This window comes from Gymnodraco acuticeps, unplaced genomic scaffold, assembly GCF_902827175.1.
Source record: "Gymnodraco acuticeps unplaced genomic scaffold, fGymAcu1.1, whole genome shotgun sequence".
Taxonomy (NCBI): Eukaryota; Metazoa; Chordata; class Actinopteri; order Perciformes; family Bathydraconidae; genus Gymnodraco; species Gymnodraco acuticeps.
In genome coordinates, this window is record NW_022990710.1 from 27,411 (window position 1) to 40,751 (window position 13,341).

Consider the following 13,341-nt stretch of genomic DNA (forward strand, 5'->3'; position numbering starts at 1 on the left):
GATATTAATAGGAGGATGTGCAAAACAGACAAACTAAATAGGCTTCTTTTTAACATTAAAGATTACTTTAAGTTAAGGTCTTCTTTTAAATAAGAAAAAAGCTTTGGGGGTATCTATCTACAGACCAATATTAAGTCTGACAAAGTGCTTAACGTTTAATATATTGCATAGTTTGTTTTGGAACTTGACAATCAACTTTCCTGCAATGTTAACTAAGTTGAAGCACTTATTTGAACTGATATTATACATATGTAGTATACTCTTATAAGATGTATCTAGATAGTATAAGAAATGTGCAGAATATGACAGTTTAATGGTGGAGGTATACACACATATCGATAGATGTCTTGTAATGCACTGTTGAGGAACCTGCGACCAAAGTTTTTAATCTCTGACCTTTTTAATCTCCGACCTTGTCAGGTATTGAACATCCAATAAATGAGGAACAGAGAATTATTAAATATAAAACATAGAATTTGTGTGATTATACTAAATGATTTCTAAATAAACACCACTGCATATTTCCAACTGTTACACATGCTGCTGTAACGAAAAAATGGCCCCGCTTGTGATCAATAAAGTATATCTTATCTTAAGATGATCGATGGCTTCTGCCATATTTGCAAAATGTGCCTCTGAACCTTGACAATAGCATGTTTCAGGCTCATCAATGAACAACAGGAGGGGTCACAAACATAAGATCAGCTGTTAAATAAAGATCTTCTGACCTTAGCTGTCATGTGGGTAATGCTGCCCATTATGGACACAAGCAATTTTCACCCATTTATTAATTATATGTTTTAAATATGAAACACATGTGTTTCGTATCCCCTAAACCTCCAGGGATGTACACAGTTTAATACTGACAACTTCTTATTATGGGAAATACGAAAACGTCTTTTAAAACTACAATTCCCAGTAGAGACGTGCTATAGAACATGCGAAACCTATGTGCGAAACACACAATAGCCAGCACGTGTAGTTCTGGTGACGGGGTGGGGGAGGGGGTGGACCCGTCCGACTCCAGTTTTGGACAGTCTGTCGTGGTTCCATTCCATTTCAAAGTGCTGTTGGACGCTCTGCGCACTGCCACTCCAATATCCAATCACAGAGCTTGAGGACTATCACGGGGTTTCTCAAGCAAAGAAGAGAGAATACTTACTTCCGGGTGTACAATTCTCTAAAGCAACTACTATGAGCTGCTCCGACCCTCGGTCCTGATGGACTCCAAAAGTCCGACATTATACAATCAAACAAATAAACACAAGAATAATTGTGTGTTATTGTTGAGTAAATAACAGTGTGTGGTTTAGAAAATAATACAAAATTAGAAGTACGAGTTGGGAGTGAGAATGTGTTGGTATTTACCCTGCATTATGCACGTTACTAATAAAGAATTATGTTATTGTATTGTATGTATTTACAATGTATTCACATTGTAAGTAGTTCATAATCAATGAATGACAAAATGCAGTGACAAGAAAACAACCATTGTATAGCACTTGTTTGAGTAATAAGAGGCAGTTTAATATAAAGGCAAGGCAATTTATTTTCATACACATCAGCAAGTCAAAGCGCTTTAAATAAACGGAAGTACAAAATATAAACACATTTTCACATTATTATGAACTCAGTCGGGCGAAACAAGTGCATAGTTTCATATTGTTCTCATATATAGTGTTTTAAAATGTCTTTATTTTGTAGGCCTTTATTATGGCGTGCGCCAGCGTGTGGACGTGACACTTCCCTTGTGAAAGAGCTCTCCAGTGCCTCTGTGTTGCTTGGCAGAAACCTTTACAGGTCTTCTTCCTCAGACTCAGGGCAAGTGTAGTCATTGTCATCCGACTCCTCAATGTCCTGCTGTAATTGAAGATCATGGCATTCCAAAGCGGCTACACCGCTGTACGCATGTACAGCCTGTTTGTGTTGGCTTTTGAGGAAGTGCCACCTCCGACTGAGGACACTCTTGAGCCCATGTGCAGCATCCTCTGTCAGGTCACCGAAATCTGTATATATAGGAATAACCACACAGAAAAAGGGCTCAATGTAAACAAACCATGACAATTGCAAATCTCTTTGCATTGTACAATGCTGCATATGTAAAAACACTACAAAGTAGGTAAATCCATCTTAAACTGAAGGATGTTAGTATATATTGGGTGCCAAATGGGATATGTTGATTAATGTTTGATATAGTGCTTGACAATTAGTCAATAGACAGAAAATAATCGATTATGATCTTGATGATGAATAGTTTCAGTAATTTACTATTTCACTTCGGCCTGACACAGTGACAGATGTGTTCTACTTATGTAAGACATGCAATGTGTTGAAGAGTGGATGAAAATATTCAAATGTTAAGATCTCAGACATACTGCTGGTTTTGATGCCCTCCAAAGTCTGTCCTCTCAGTGCTTCCACTTCTTGCACTTCCTTCAGAAGGAACATGATGTGCTGCGACATCTCTTTCACCAGGATGCTCTGCTCCTCCTCCAAACGTCTGACCAGCATTACCTGCTCAAAGACAGACCTCTTCAACCTGAAGGTGTTGCCTTTAGGTTGAGGAAAGGAATGGAGTAGTAGACAAGGAATATTTATTCATAAATTATATTATTACAGAATGATTTTCATTTCTGAGACACAAATCTTTGTAGCGATAGCATTGGTTCTCTATAATGTAAACTAATAACAAATATTATATATTTGCAGGTATCACCATTGCTTTTTCTGCCTCATGATAAACTGTAATATTTTGGTATGGACTAAAAAAACAACAAGCCAAACTAGCAATTACCCTACCATTTGCATGCCTCTCCCATGGTAGGGTGTAGCCCTCTGTCAGACTGCAAGCCAACTCCTCGTCAATCTGTTCTTCCTGCACTCCGGTGTTGTATTGCACAACTTTTTCGCGAAGCTTCTTTTTCAGCTCTCTCATTCTCTTCCTCTTTCTTTGCCTTGCCTGGTTGCTGTCTGCAAAGTGAAACGGAAACAAAACTGTGTCATGGTGCCAGAATGTTTTTGCTGTTTTTGAAGTGTAATTTCAATAACTACGTTTGACAACAAACCATGCTGACGATACAGATCTTGCTTCCTGCGCAAAAGAGTGACGGTGATGTTCTCAATATCCACCCTTAGTCCTTCAGTACACCCTGGGGCGTAAACTCTCTCTAAATAGTTGCAATAAAACAATTGGAGAAGAGATACAATCAGTGACAGTCTCAGTTTCAACATATAGCCAACTTATATTGTATGTCTAAACTTACAGTAATTAACAGATGTATATGGAAAACCTGTGGTATGTCTTACCTGTGACCGCCCATTGCCTGACATCATACACCCACTGCTGTATGGTCTCCTGATCAAGGTTGTGCTCCTTTTTGAAGTCGCTGAAGCTGGCAGCTTCCACCTTTGCCCTCTCTGTGATCTTTACAAAAAAAAGAAAATGTCAGAGCAAAAGCGCCATGCAACACCATAATGCAAAGAACACCAGTTTTCAGTACAAGACCTTCAGAAGAACAGTTGAAACATTCCATGACACCATCTGACTTGCAAGAGGAAGTGTGGATAAGGGAGAACATAATGTATATAGTAGGGCCGGGACTCGATTAAAAAAATTAATCTAATTAATTAGAGGCTTTGTAATTAATTAATCGAAATTAATCGCATTTTTAATCACATATAAATATTTGACCTGAGAACAGTGAGAAGCAATTTTTTTCACATGGATTTTAGTATACCATTAGGCGCATTCACACCGCAGTACTTTTCCCACAAAGGTTCATGAGAATTTAGTTCATGAGAACTCTTTGAACCTGGGGGTGGATTAGGCAAATTAAGCCGCTGACGTCACTTCTTCTTCTTCTGCTTTGGGTTTACTGGCAGGCCGCAAACCACTTCACGGCGTATACTGCCGCCCAAAGTCCCCGTCCGGAAGTCCCCGTCCGGAAGTCCCCGGAGTTGGGGACTGGCTTCAGTAGAAGCTGCTGGGACTCCCAGCAGCTTCTACTGAAGCCTTCCGAGTAAATCGCCAGAACGCCGACACCTCCTCATCTCCACCGCTCCCATGTTTTATTTTGTGTTGCCATAAGTTAGTCTCTCTGCGTTTCTGCGCTGGGCTAATGCTAATAATGCTAATGCGAGGATATGGCGACAATGGCGGCTTCACAAAACTTTTTGGGAGTTTTACGGGGCGTGGTTTGCAATCCGCCCAGCCAATCAGACATATAGCTCTTTTCTCACAAGAGAGCCGTACGAAAGTCCCTGCTCTCTAGCAGCTCTCTGCTCTCTAGCAGGGACTTTCGTGGGGGTAAAAAGGTTCTCATGAACTAATTTTAGTACCGGCTCTTTTTGGTGTGAACGCGATAAAAGAGGCTAACATCCACGCTAGCTTCCACGCTAGCTGCTATATGTTTTGCATTGAGGTGATACTTGAGGCTTGATGTGCTGCGGTGATATGCGAATTCCTTTTTGCATAATTTGCACACAACCGTGCTCTTATCGACGCTTCCTTCCGTCCGTTTTTTAAAACAACATTTCCCACTGTTGTTCACTGTGGTTTGTTGTTGTCTGAAGTCATGAACGTTAGTTGGTGCTCCAGTATAATCGGTACGCCTGAAACTCATCCAGTGAGAAACGTTCCGCGGTGCAAAAATAAGTGCGATTAAAATGCGTTAATTTTTTTAACGCGTTAATTTTTGTGTAATTAATTAATCTTAATTAACGCGTTAAAGTCCCGGCCCTAGTATATAGCCATGAGGTTACATTGCAGACATCCTTCATATGTAATGTCAGATGAGAAGACAATTGTAATTTGCCCTTACTTTGACATATCTGTGTGCTAAAACTTGATGAAGGTTGTCCCTCTTCCTTCTGTTCCATCCCATGGCCTGTTGAGTAAGCATGTTCACTCTTCCTAAAAAACACAAAAATATATCCACAAACAAAAAAGTAAGTATTCACATCAAAAAGGCAATACTGAGTGAGAAACCTGATAGACATGACTAAACCCAATCGTTAAAAGGTTGTTGAACTGGTAATACACCAATAATGTTTTTACGGAGGGAACTCTCTGTAAAATACTTATCAGGGCTGCCTTATCACAGTGTGTAGTGTTAATACCAACCTGATTTTGTCATGTATTTTGTGACCAGAGCTGCCCTGGAGAGAAAGCTGTTCACCTATAATGAATGTTACAATTAATGTTCGGTCACCATTACATAACAATATTACCTACACATCATAGATCTTGAACTGGATGGTTTAAGAGAAAACTTGTGTACTGACTTCCTACAATGTGCATGCATTTATTGTTGCTGAACATATGAGCTGCCTATCTTTCATTTGAACTCAGACATAAAGGATATGCTTTAAACTAATCAACAGGCTTGTCACTGAGATGACACATACATATTTGTATTGCTTTCTATTAAGACCTCTTGTATCCATACAGTTATAATAATGCCATTAATAACATACCTGCTCTACTTCCTCTCCCACTGTGTTTCCTGCCCCGTCCTGACTTCTGCCACCCCATCTCACCTGCAACACAGCGCAAATAGTGTTATATAGCAAAGTTTTTGATATCCAATAAGGCATGCCATGCACAACATTAAAAATCCTTTGCATTAAAGATGTTATGTACCTCGCATTTTGCTGTATGGGCTTTAGCATGCATCACGCTAAGAAATGGCCTCATTTCTGTCAACGGCAGAAGCTCTGGTAATCCCTCAGCTATTTTATTAAGGTATGGCCAGTACCTAAGAAGCAGGAGCAGCATTTTGTGATTGAGTGTTACAAAGATAAACTTTTAATTGACATGACAACAATATCAATATCATCTAAAATGACTGCTGAGGCATAGGCCATTTTAAACATTGTTGTGGATGTGCAATATGACAGTGAGGATTACCTGCATGTTACATCCATACAGAAGAAGTCAACATTTGCCTTCTTGGACATCTCTTTTTGGAGAAACATTGGGTACGCGTATATTTCTCCACGGAAGTGGTTCAGTCCTCGTAAGAGAAACCCATGTCTGATTAATCAGAAGAAAATCTAGTTGTTAATAATAAACTGACACAGCAAGGCCTGGCTTAAGCACTCATCTCTGTCATCTAGGTGGCTATAACAACAAATATCACTTGGATGCTACAAAGGATGGATCAATTCCGCTCCACAATCAAAAGTGTTTAATGCTTCCAATTCTTACAAAGACTTAGACTTGGATTGCTATTAAAACTGAAATAATGAGACCAGACTCAAGAACCAAACACATATACACACACAGACACACTTACAAATACATACCTGCAAACTGCCACTTGAATGCCCTCCTCGTCTATCTGGGCACCAGACTTTTTTGACATCTCTCTGCCAGCGGTGAATTTGGCAGTACCACAGACGGCACTGTCATTTCCTTATAAAGTCAGTTTATTACACACAAGTTTTGACATATATAAAAAAGAACACCACAGGTGTAACTGCAACTATCATAATAAGAAAAAAAACGTACACTTTTCATGTTGCCTCTGACAAGGTCAACAAATGTTGCGACTTCCTCATCCTTGGCCAGGAACAAGCCCTCATAGATTGGCGGCTCCTCAGTCCTGTCCATGATAAGTTAACATACAAGTCAATAATAAAAATCACAAAGCACTACATTACTATGATTTGTTTTAATGTCTGTTATGGCTACTCAATCACAACCCCAAGGGCTACTATTTGTATTAGCGGTGTGTTCTTTATCATTTTCAATAATACCTATACATACCCTTTTGACTTGGAAAAGCGGTAATGCTTGCGGTTTCCATCACAGCAGACAGCCAACATGTCTGGAGAACATGCTGAACAAACAAAGTGATGGACCTGGCACATATCCTCTTGTTTGTACTGACAGAAGCAAAACTCGAAGAAGCTTCGCTGAAATGTATCAGCACAGATAATACCTGTCTGTATATTGATTTAAAAAAAGTGGATTAGTAATTGTTTTGAAAGCAATGCCAACAATTTATGATATGGTATACAGTAATATGATATTGTTTGTTGTATGTTTCCGTGTGATTCAGGCAGATTTACCCGTCCAGCTTGAACAGATCTGTGCTCCAACATTTTCAGAAATGCCTGCCTGGACATGGCTGGTGCTGTCACCTTCATGTGCTCGAATGAGGTGAACACATCATATTTGTAAAGCGTCTGGCAGCTGGTGCTAGCTGGCCAGTACCGATACAAAAGCAGGTCTTTAACCTCAGGAGTCCATTCTGCAGAGCAGGATGGACAGGATTTCCGAGGCAAGCAGACATTGTGAACAAATGGAAAAAGTAAAGGTATTTCGGTAATTAAACTGTGAGTTTGCCTTAAAATATTGGATTTTATACATAGATGTGCATATATGATATATTAGCTATTTGACATGGCATTTGGGTGTTGTCTGAAAATGACCAGGTGATACAAATCTTTGCATTGCACAAAGTGGTAAAACTCTGCCGTACAATACTACTTGTACAAAAAGAAGGGCTTTCAGAACAACATACCGTTGATGGTGACCACAGAAATATGCTTCCAAGGAGTCACTGTGACGTCATCAGAGCATTCACAGATTGACCTTGGAGTAGGAACAGGCAGTTGACATACTGCAATATAGAAAATAAATTAGGAAGGGTGTATTTACAGTTTTTCCTTAATTCTCCAGATTATAAAGATATTCAATAAAATGTTGCATAACTTCCACATATCTTGCAGCCCTAGTCAAAACCAATCATACTTTTTTCAATCAGCTATGTACACTTCCCATTCGCACTTAATTTTGGGAACTACATTATAATGGGACATTGTAATGTAATGTTAACCTTTACATACTTTGTTCACAAAACTGAGGCTGGCCATTTTCATCCACCACCACAGCAGTTGTAGGGGGAATGGGCTCCAGAAATCCATTGAACACAGCCTCTCTGTCATGGAAGATATTCCTCTTGTGGGCCTCCATGTCACAGTTTGCACAGAGGAACTCCATGTCCAGTGGAACACAGTCCAGGCACCTAATAGCCGCTTCTTCTGCACAGCATCTGTGGCACTTCTGAATGGCTATTCTCTCAGCTGAGAGTTTTGCATTAAAAAGCATTGGCCTAGCCGTTTTCATTCTCACATCTGTGAGAAGCTGCCTTTGTGCCCAGGCAGAAACCGTTCCGTCTGTTGCCTCCGGAACCTGTACTGCAGTTAAGGTGTCCCTTAACTCTTAAAGATGAGTTTCTAAAAAATAAAAAAGCTGTTAAGCCGCCACCCTAAAACTGGTATGATGGATATTAAGGTAGTATACTGAACCACTTTTGAGTTGGAAAAATATATGCAGACTAATAATAGCAACATGCTATGAATCATCATATGCATCCAAAGCAATATTAGCAAGTGATACTTATACCAAATATGCATTCACTTGTCATGAAACAGTCAATACTCAATACTTTATTATGATTAACTAGATGAGTATAAAAATGGAAACATTGGGAAAAACTGTAGTGCCAGTCAACTGCTGTTATAATCAATATACTCACCAAGACTACCAAACTCTTGATGTTCTAGCTGAAGGCCTTCCTCATGCACAGGATCGTCTCTTCTGGCTTGTGAAGCTGCAGAGACAGTCATTTTTGCTTAACCCTTCAATCAATCTAAAATGACACCAATTCATTGTAATATGAAAATGCTCTGTAAGGACTGTAGGTAATGAAACTAAGAACTTATTACCACAGCATCACAATGACAATTTACATTTGGCATACTTTTATCCACATCGAGGTACACATTTAAAAAAATACAACACAGGCAAGGATTATCATCACAGGCTCTTAAAATATCTTGATTTCATTTGGAAATGTTTTAAACATTGCAACAGATTTGTCAAGAGGTATCTTTAAATTACATAATTTCATACTGTGTACACCAAAATAACTTTGTTATGAATTATCTTTATTCTTAGACTTAGAAATCATGATATAGTAAAGAACTAACCTGATGCGGGGCGTTGTGTTTCCCGTTGTCTCTCACGTGTGACCACTGGATTAGAAAGAGGTCTCTTCCTGCTTTTTCTTTTCTTTTTCGGAGGGATGGCAGGGGGTTCCGTGGCCATGGCAGTCTATATTTTTTCAGAGGTTGAGATCAACAACAAAGTTGTAATACAACATAAGACAGCAGCACTTATATTTGAGCAATTATTTAACGGTTGCATAAAAAGGACTAACTGTCCCTTTACATTACATCAATAAAAAGCAATAGCAATGATTATATTACAGACTTGGGTATTTGCTTATCATGAAAAGCCTCACCCTGGCCTCAAGGAGATGAGCCTCGCTAATCAATGATGCCATGTGCACCGTGGCCTCATTGAGATCCTCAAAGACCCTCACTTCAGGGTTGAGGGACATGGCATACAAATAATACAAACAATACACAAAATGAAGAGTGAGAGAAAGACAGGAGAGTGATTAACAGAGAAAGTGAGAGAGTGATTAAAAGAGAAAGTGAGAGAGTGATAGAAAGAGAGACAGTGAGAGAAAGAGTGGCTCTTAAAAGTGCCGTTGGTTTTATATGTGTGTGTTGGTGATATTAAGTGTTGTAATGAAGCTGTAAAACAGAAAAAAAGAAAAACATGATTAGGATTATTTCCAATAACAGTAACATCTGTGTAATACTCTATGCAATAATAATTAATCTGTGCATTACTCTATATGCAATAATAATTAATCTGAGCAATACTCTGGCATACATTATGCATTTATACTGTGCATATTGTTATATTATGCACTTGTTTTTCTTATATCTTCTACTATATATTTAAATTCTACAATGTAACAATCCCAATTTCCCCCGGAGATCAATGAAGTATTTCTGATTCAGAGTGGGACATTGGGTGGCCAGTCAAATCCTCTGGAAAAACTCCAGTTCCACATTTTTGTTCCACTCCATAGCCGATGCATTAGCCACTATTAAAACTGTGTTGAACACTGTCTTTACAACACATGTGCAAATACATAAATGTAAACATATTTTTCTAGCACGCACCTCCACTATCCAACTGTGCCGGTGACAGCTAATGTAATTTAGCTGTATAAACTATAAATGCTATCCAGCTCAAAACGTTGACCGGAAGGCCGGAGGCTAGCTGAACGTGGCCGCTAGTTGGCCTATTGTAAAAGCTAAACACACTACAAAACTCAAACTAATATCCAGGAATGAAACGCTATAGAGACTGTGCTACAGGGGAATAAATAAAAGCAATATTATTTCGTGTTTTAAAGAAATAAACTCCCCTTGATTTTAGATACTTACTGTTGTCCGTTGTCAGATTAAATCGGATGAAATTAATGAAAGTGAGGTGATTGTGGGTAATGTGGCTACGTCACGTTAACGTAAAGCGCGACGTAACGTTGCCGGGGTAACTACGAAATCTTCTTCTGGTTTATTGTTGTTATAATAAAAATGATTATTATTACTATTAAACAAAAAGCATTTCAAATACAGTCAGTAGCCAGTGGGGGGAGTGGTTTTCACCATCATTATCATCATTGTATATGTTTTAAATGACTAATATTGGCCTACAATACCCCTTTATTGATCAAATAGGAATATAATTGTCTTTTAAATAACGTAAACTAAAGGGAACAATCTATTTGACACAGCTGAAGCTCTGGCCTTCCTTAAAAACTAAGTAATTTAATAAAAATCACAGTTGTATTACACACAATGCACTGTTTTTTGAGAACAGAAATTGATAAATAATGCACCATAATACATTCTGACGAAAAATAAAAATGATTATGAATACAAATCAAATAAAAGAAGCCTCACGTGAGTTACTACAAGCTATAAAGTAGATTTTAAAAACGTTTTATAGAATAAAAGCTCACTGCAAGACGTCGTAGAAATGCGTGTGTGCACCACGACAAAAGAGCCTCATTCACTTTACATTGGGGTTTTTTGCGTGGTGCCGACACGCAAATGTAACAGAATGCGTGACTCCACCACGCAATGCGGTGTTAAGGTTGCGTGGTGGAGTCACGCATTCTGGTGAGATCAGGTTGAATAAACGACACAGCAGCTTTTTGGCATGTTAAAACTATTATTTTCTGCCTCGCTCATGAGAGTAACAGCTGGCGAAATGACAGCCTCGCCTACTGATTTCAAATGTGTGCTCTAAAAGGATATTTATAAATGACTATTATCATTATTATAAGCAAGACAATAAATGGCAAAGATATGTAGAAAATAAACGTATTTAAGAGACGTTCACAAGAAACGTAACGTGGGAGAAAATATGTTTCTAGAAGATATGTAGAAAATAAACGTATTTGAGATACGTTCATAACGAACGTAATGTGGGAGAAAATAAGTTTCTCTCTAAACGTAATTGAGAATGCAGTTTAGTTCTGTGGGAACGTAATTTTTAGGAGACAGGGTTGCGGGAGGGGACATTGACAGAGGATTACTCAAAACGTACACAGTAAGTACTTCATAGTACTTGTTGTGGGAGTAGTTTCACTAGTAGGCTACTGAGTCCAACAGGATCGATCTCACGAATAACTATTGGCAGAAAAAATAACAACAAACTCGAGAGACGGCTGAGTGACCGCAGTGCAGAATCGCTGTATAGTTGAAATCTCCTAACAATGTTGTCCATTTTAGACACAGGCCTATTATATTTCCAGCCCTTAATAACATTCATTATCTGGGCTCAATATGTGTCTTGGCTATTTTCGTTGTGAAAACAAATGGACCGTAGTAGATACACGGATTGGCCGTCCTCATCTGCGCTCTTATTTTGAAAGACAACTTCCGGTAGCAGAATATGAAAAAACGGGGGGGGTTTTTGTTTCTGTTTTCTAGTGATTTTATTTTTTGTTTTGAGAAGTAGAAAATGAAAATCATCCCGTTTTTTAAGTTTAGTAAATCCATTTTTGACCATGATAAAGAAAAACGCCTTGTATTTCAATTTTGGTTTTTCAATTTGAAAACGAAAATCAAATATCCAGTCATTTTTTGTTTTTGAATATCCATTTGTGAAAAGAAAATCCAATGACCAAAACATACACTGATGCTTTAAGGGCCCTACCCTAAAGTGGACAGCAGTTCAGTCGTTTATTGTTAAGTTTATTGTTTATTGTTAAGTGCCGTGTGTTCAAATTCCAGGTTCCATGATATCATCATACAGAACATTATTGTTGTAGTTTTCTTTAGCTGTATGACTTGTTAATTGTTCATCTGCAATGTTTAATAAATGGAAAATTGTTTGAATGTGTGTCCATGGTATGTTTAATTATGTTTCTAAACACAGGCAAATAGCTGCATACGTAAGGCAATACAATCAAACACTATTATTTGATCATCCACGCACCAACAGAACATTTGGAAATCAACCATTAATCAGAGGTTGTCAAAGTAATCAGATCTTGTACTTGAGTAAAAGTAGAAGTACTCAGATCTTGTACTGGAGTAAAAGTAGAAGTAATCAGATCTTGTACTTGAGTAAAAGTAGAAGTACTCAGATCTTGTACTGGAGTAAAAGTAGAAGTAATCAGATCTTGTTCTTGAGTAAAAGTAGAAGTAATCAGATCTTGTTCTTGAGTAAAAGTAGAAGTACTCAGATCTTGTACTGGAGTAAAAGTAGAAGTAATCAGATCTTGTACTTGAGTAAAAGTAGAAGTACTCAGATCTTGTACTTGAGTAAAAGTAGAAGTAATCAGATCTTGTACTTGAGTAAAAGTAGAAGTACTCAGATCTTGAACTTGAGTAAAAGTAGAAGTACCAGAGTGTAGGAATACTCTGTTACAGTAAAAGTCCTGCATTCAAAATGTTCCTCAAGTGAAAGTAGAAAAGTATTCTCGTCAAAATATAGTGAAAGTAGCGACAGTAAAAGTAGTCATTGTGCAGATTGGTCCATTTCAGAACAATATATATGATATGTTTTATAATGATTGATCATGAAAGGCCGATTATCGAACCTCAGATTGAGGAGGAACAATGCGGATTCCGTCCTGGTCGTGGAACGACGGATCAGCTTTTTACTCTCGCAAGGATCCTGGAGGGGGCTTGGGAGTACGCTTATCCGGTCTGTGTTTTGTAGACTTGGAGAAGGCGTATGACCGAGTTCCCAGGGAGTTACTGTGGGAGGTGCTGCGGGAGTATGGGGTGAGGGGGTCTCTACTCAGGACCATCCAATCTCTGTACTCCCAAAGCGAGAGCTGTGTCCGGGTCGTCGGCAGTAAGTCGGACCCATTTCCGGTGAGGGTTGGCCTCCGCCAGGGCTGCGCTTTGTCACCAATCCTGTTTGTAATATACATGGATCGGATTTCGAGG

The 13,341-nt window shown here is 38.6% G+C and overlaps 1 protein-coding gene across 2 annotated transcripts; it reads right to left on the minus strand.

The window, feature by feature from the left end:
* Nucleotides 1–1,491: 1,491 nt before the first annotated feature.
* LOC117556309 lies at nucleotides 1,492–6,829 on the minus strand. Of its 2 annotated transcripts, XM_034231612.1 has the most exons (13): nucleotides 6,770–6,829; nucleotides 6,512–6,605; nucleotides 6,307–6,416; nucleotides 5,909–6,034; nucleotides 5,642–5,756; nucleotides 5,476–5,538; nucleotides 5,123–5,177; nucleotides 4,821–4,912; nucleotides 3,307–3,424; nucleotides 3,066–3,167; nucleotides 2,800–2,970; nucleotides 2,376–2,552; nucleotides 1,492–2,006 (listed from the first exon to the last, which is right to left on the minus strand). In XM_034231612.1, exons 1-13 carry the CDS (start codon nucleotides 6,826–6,828, stop codon nucleotides 1,795–1,797), a joined length of 1,494 nt encoding a protein of 497 aa, XP_034087503.1. In that variant the 5' UTR covers nucleotide 6,829; the 3' UTR covers nucleotides 1,492–1,794. The 2 variants fall into 2 exon arrangements, with proteins under 2 accessions (XP_034087503.1, XP_034087504.1); XM_034231613.1 differs by lacking the exon at nucleotides 6,770–6,829 and having other exon boundaries at nucleotides 6,307–6,405; nucleotides 6,512–6,536.
* Nucleotides 6,830–13,341: the final 6,512 nt, after the last annotated feature.

What these genes read in the sequence shown, in the direction of transcription:
- LOC117556309 (XM_034231612.1), bottom strand. Translation starts at nt 6,828, where the DNA reads ATGTTGGCTGTCTGCTGTGATGGAAACCGCAAGCATTACCGCTTTTCC. An exon ending in TAGCACACAGATATGTCAAA is followed by an intron (nt 3,425 to 4,820) that starts GTAAGGGCAAAT and finishes TTTTTTGTAAAG; the next exon opens with ATCACAGAGAGGGCAAAGGT. An exon ending in CAGGCAATGGGCGGTCACAG is followed by an intron (nt 3,168 to 3,306) that starts GTAAGACATACC and finishes GCAACTATTTAG; the next exon opens with AGAGAGTTTACGCCCCAGGG.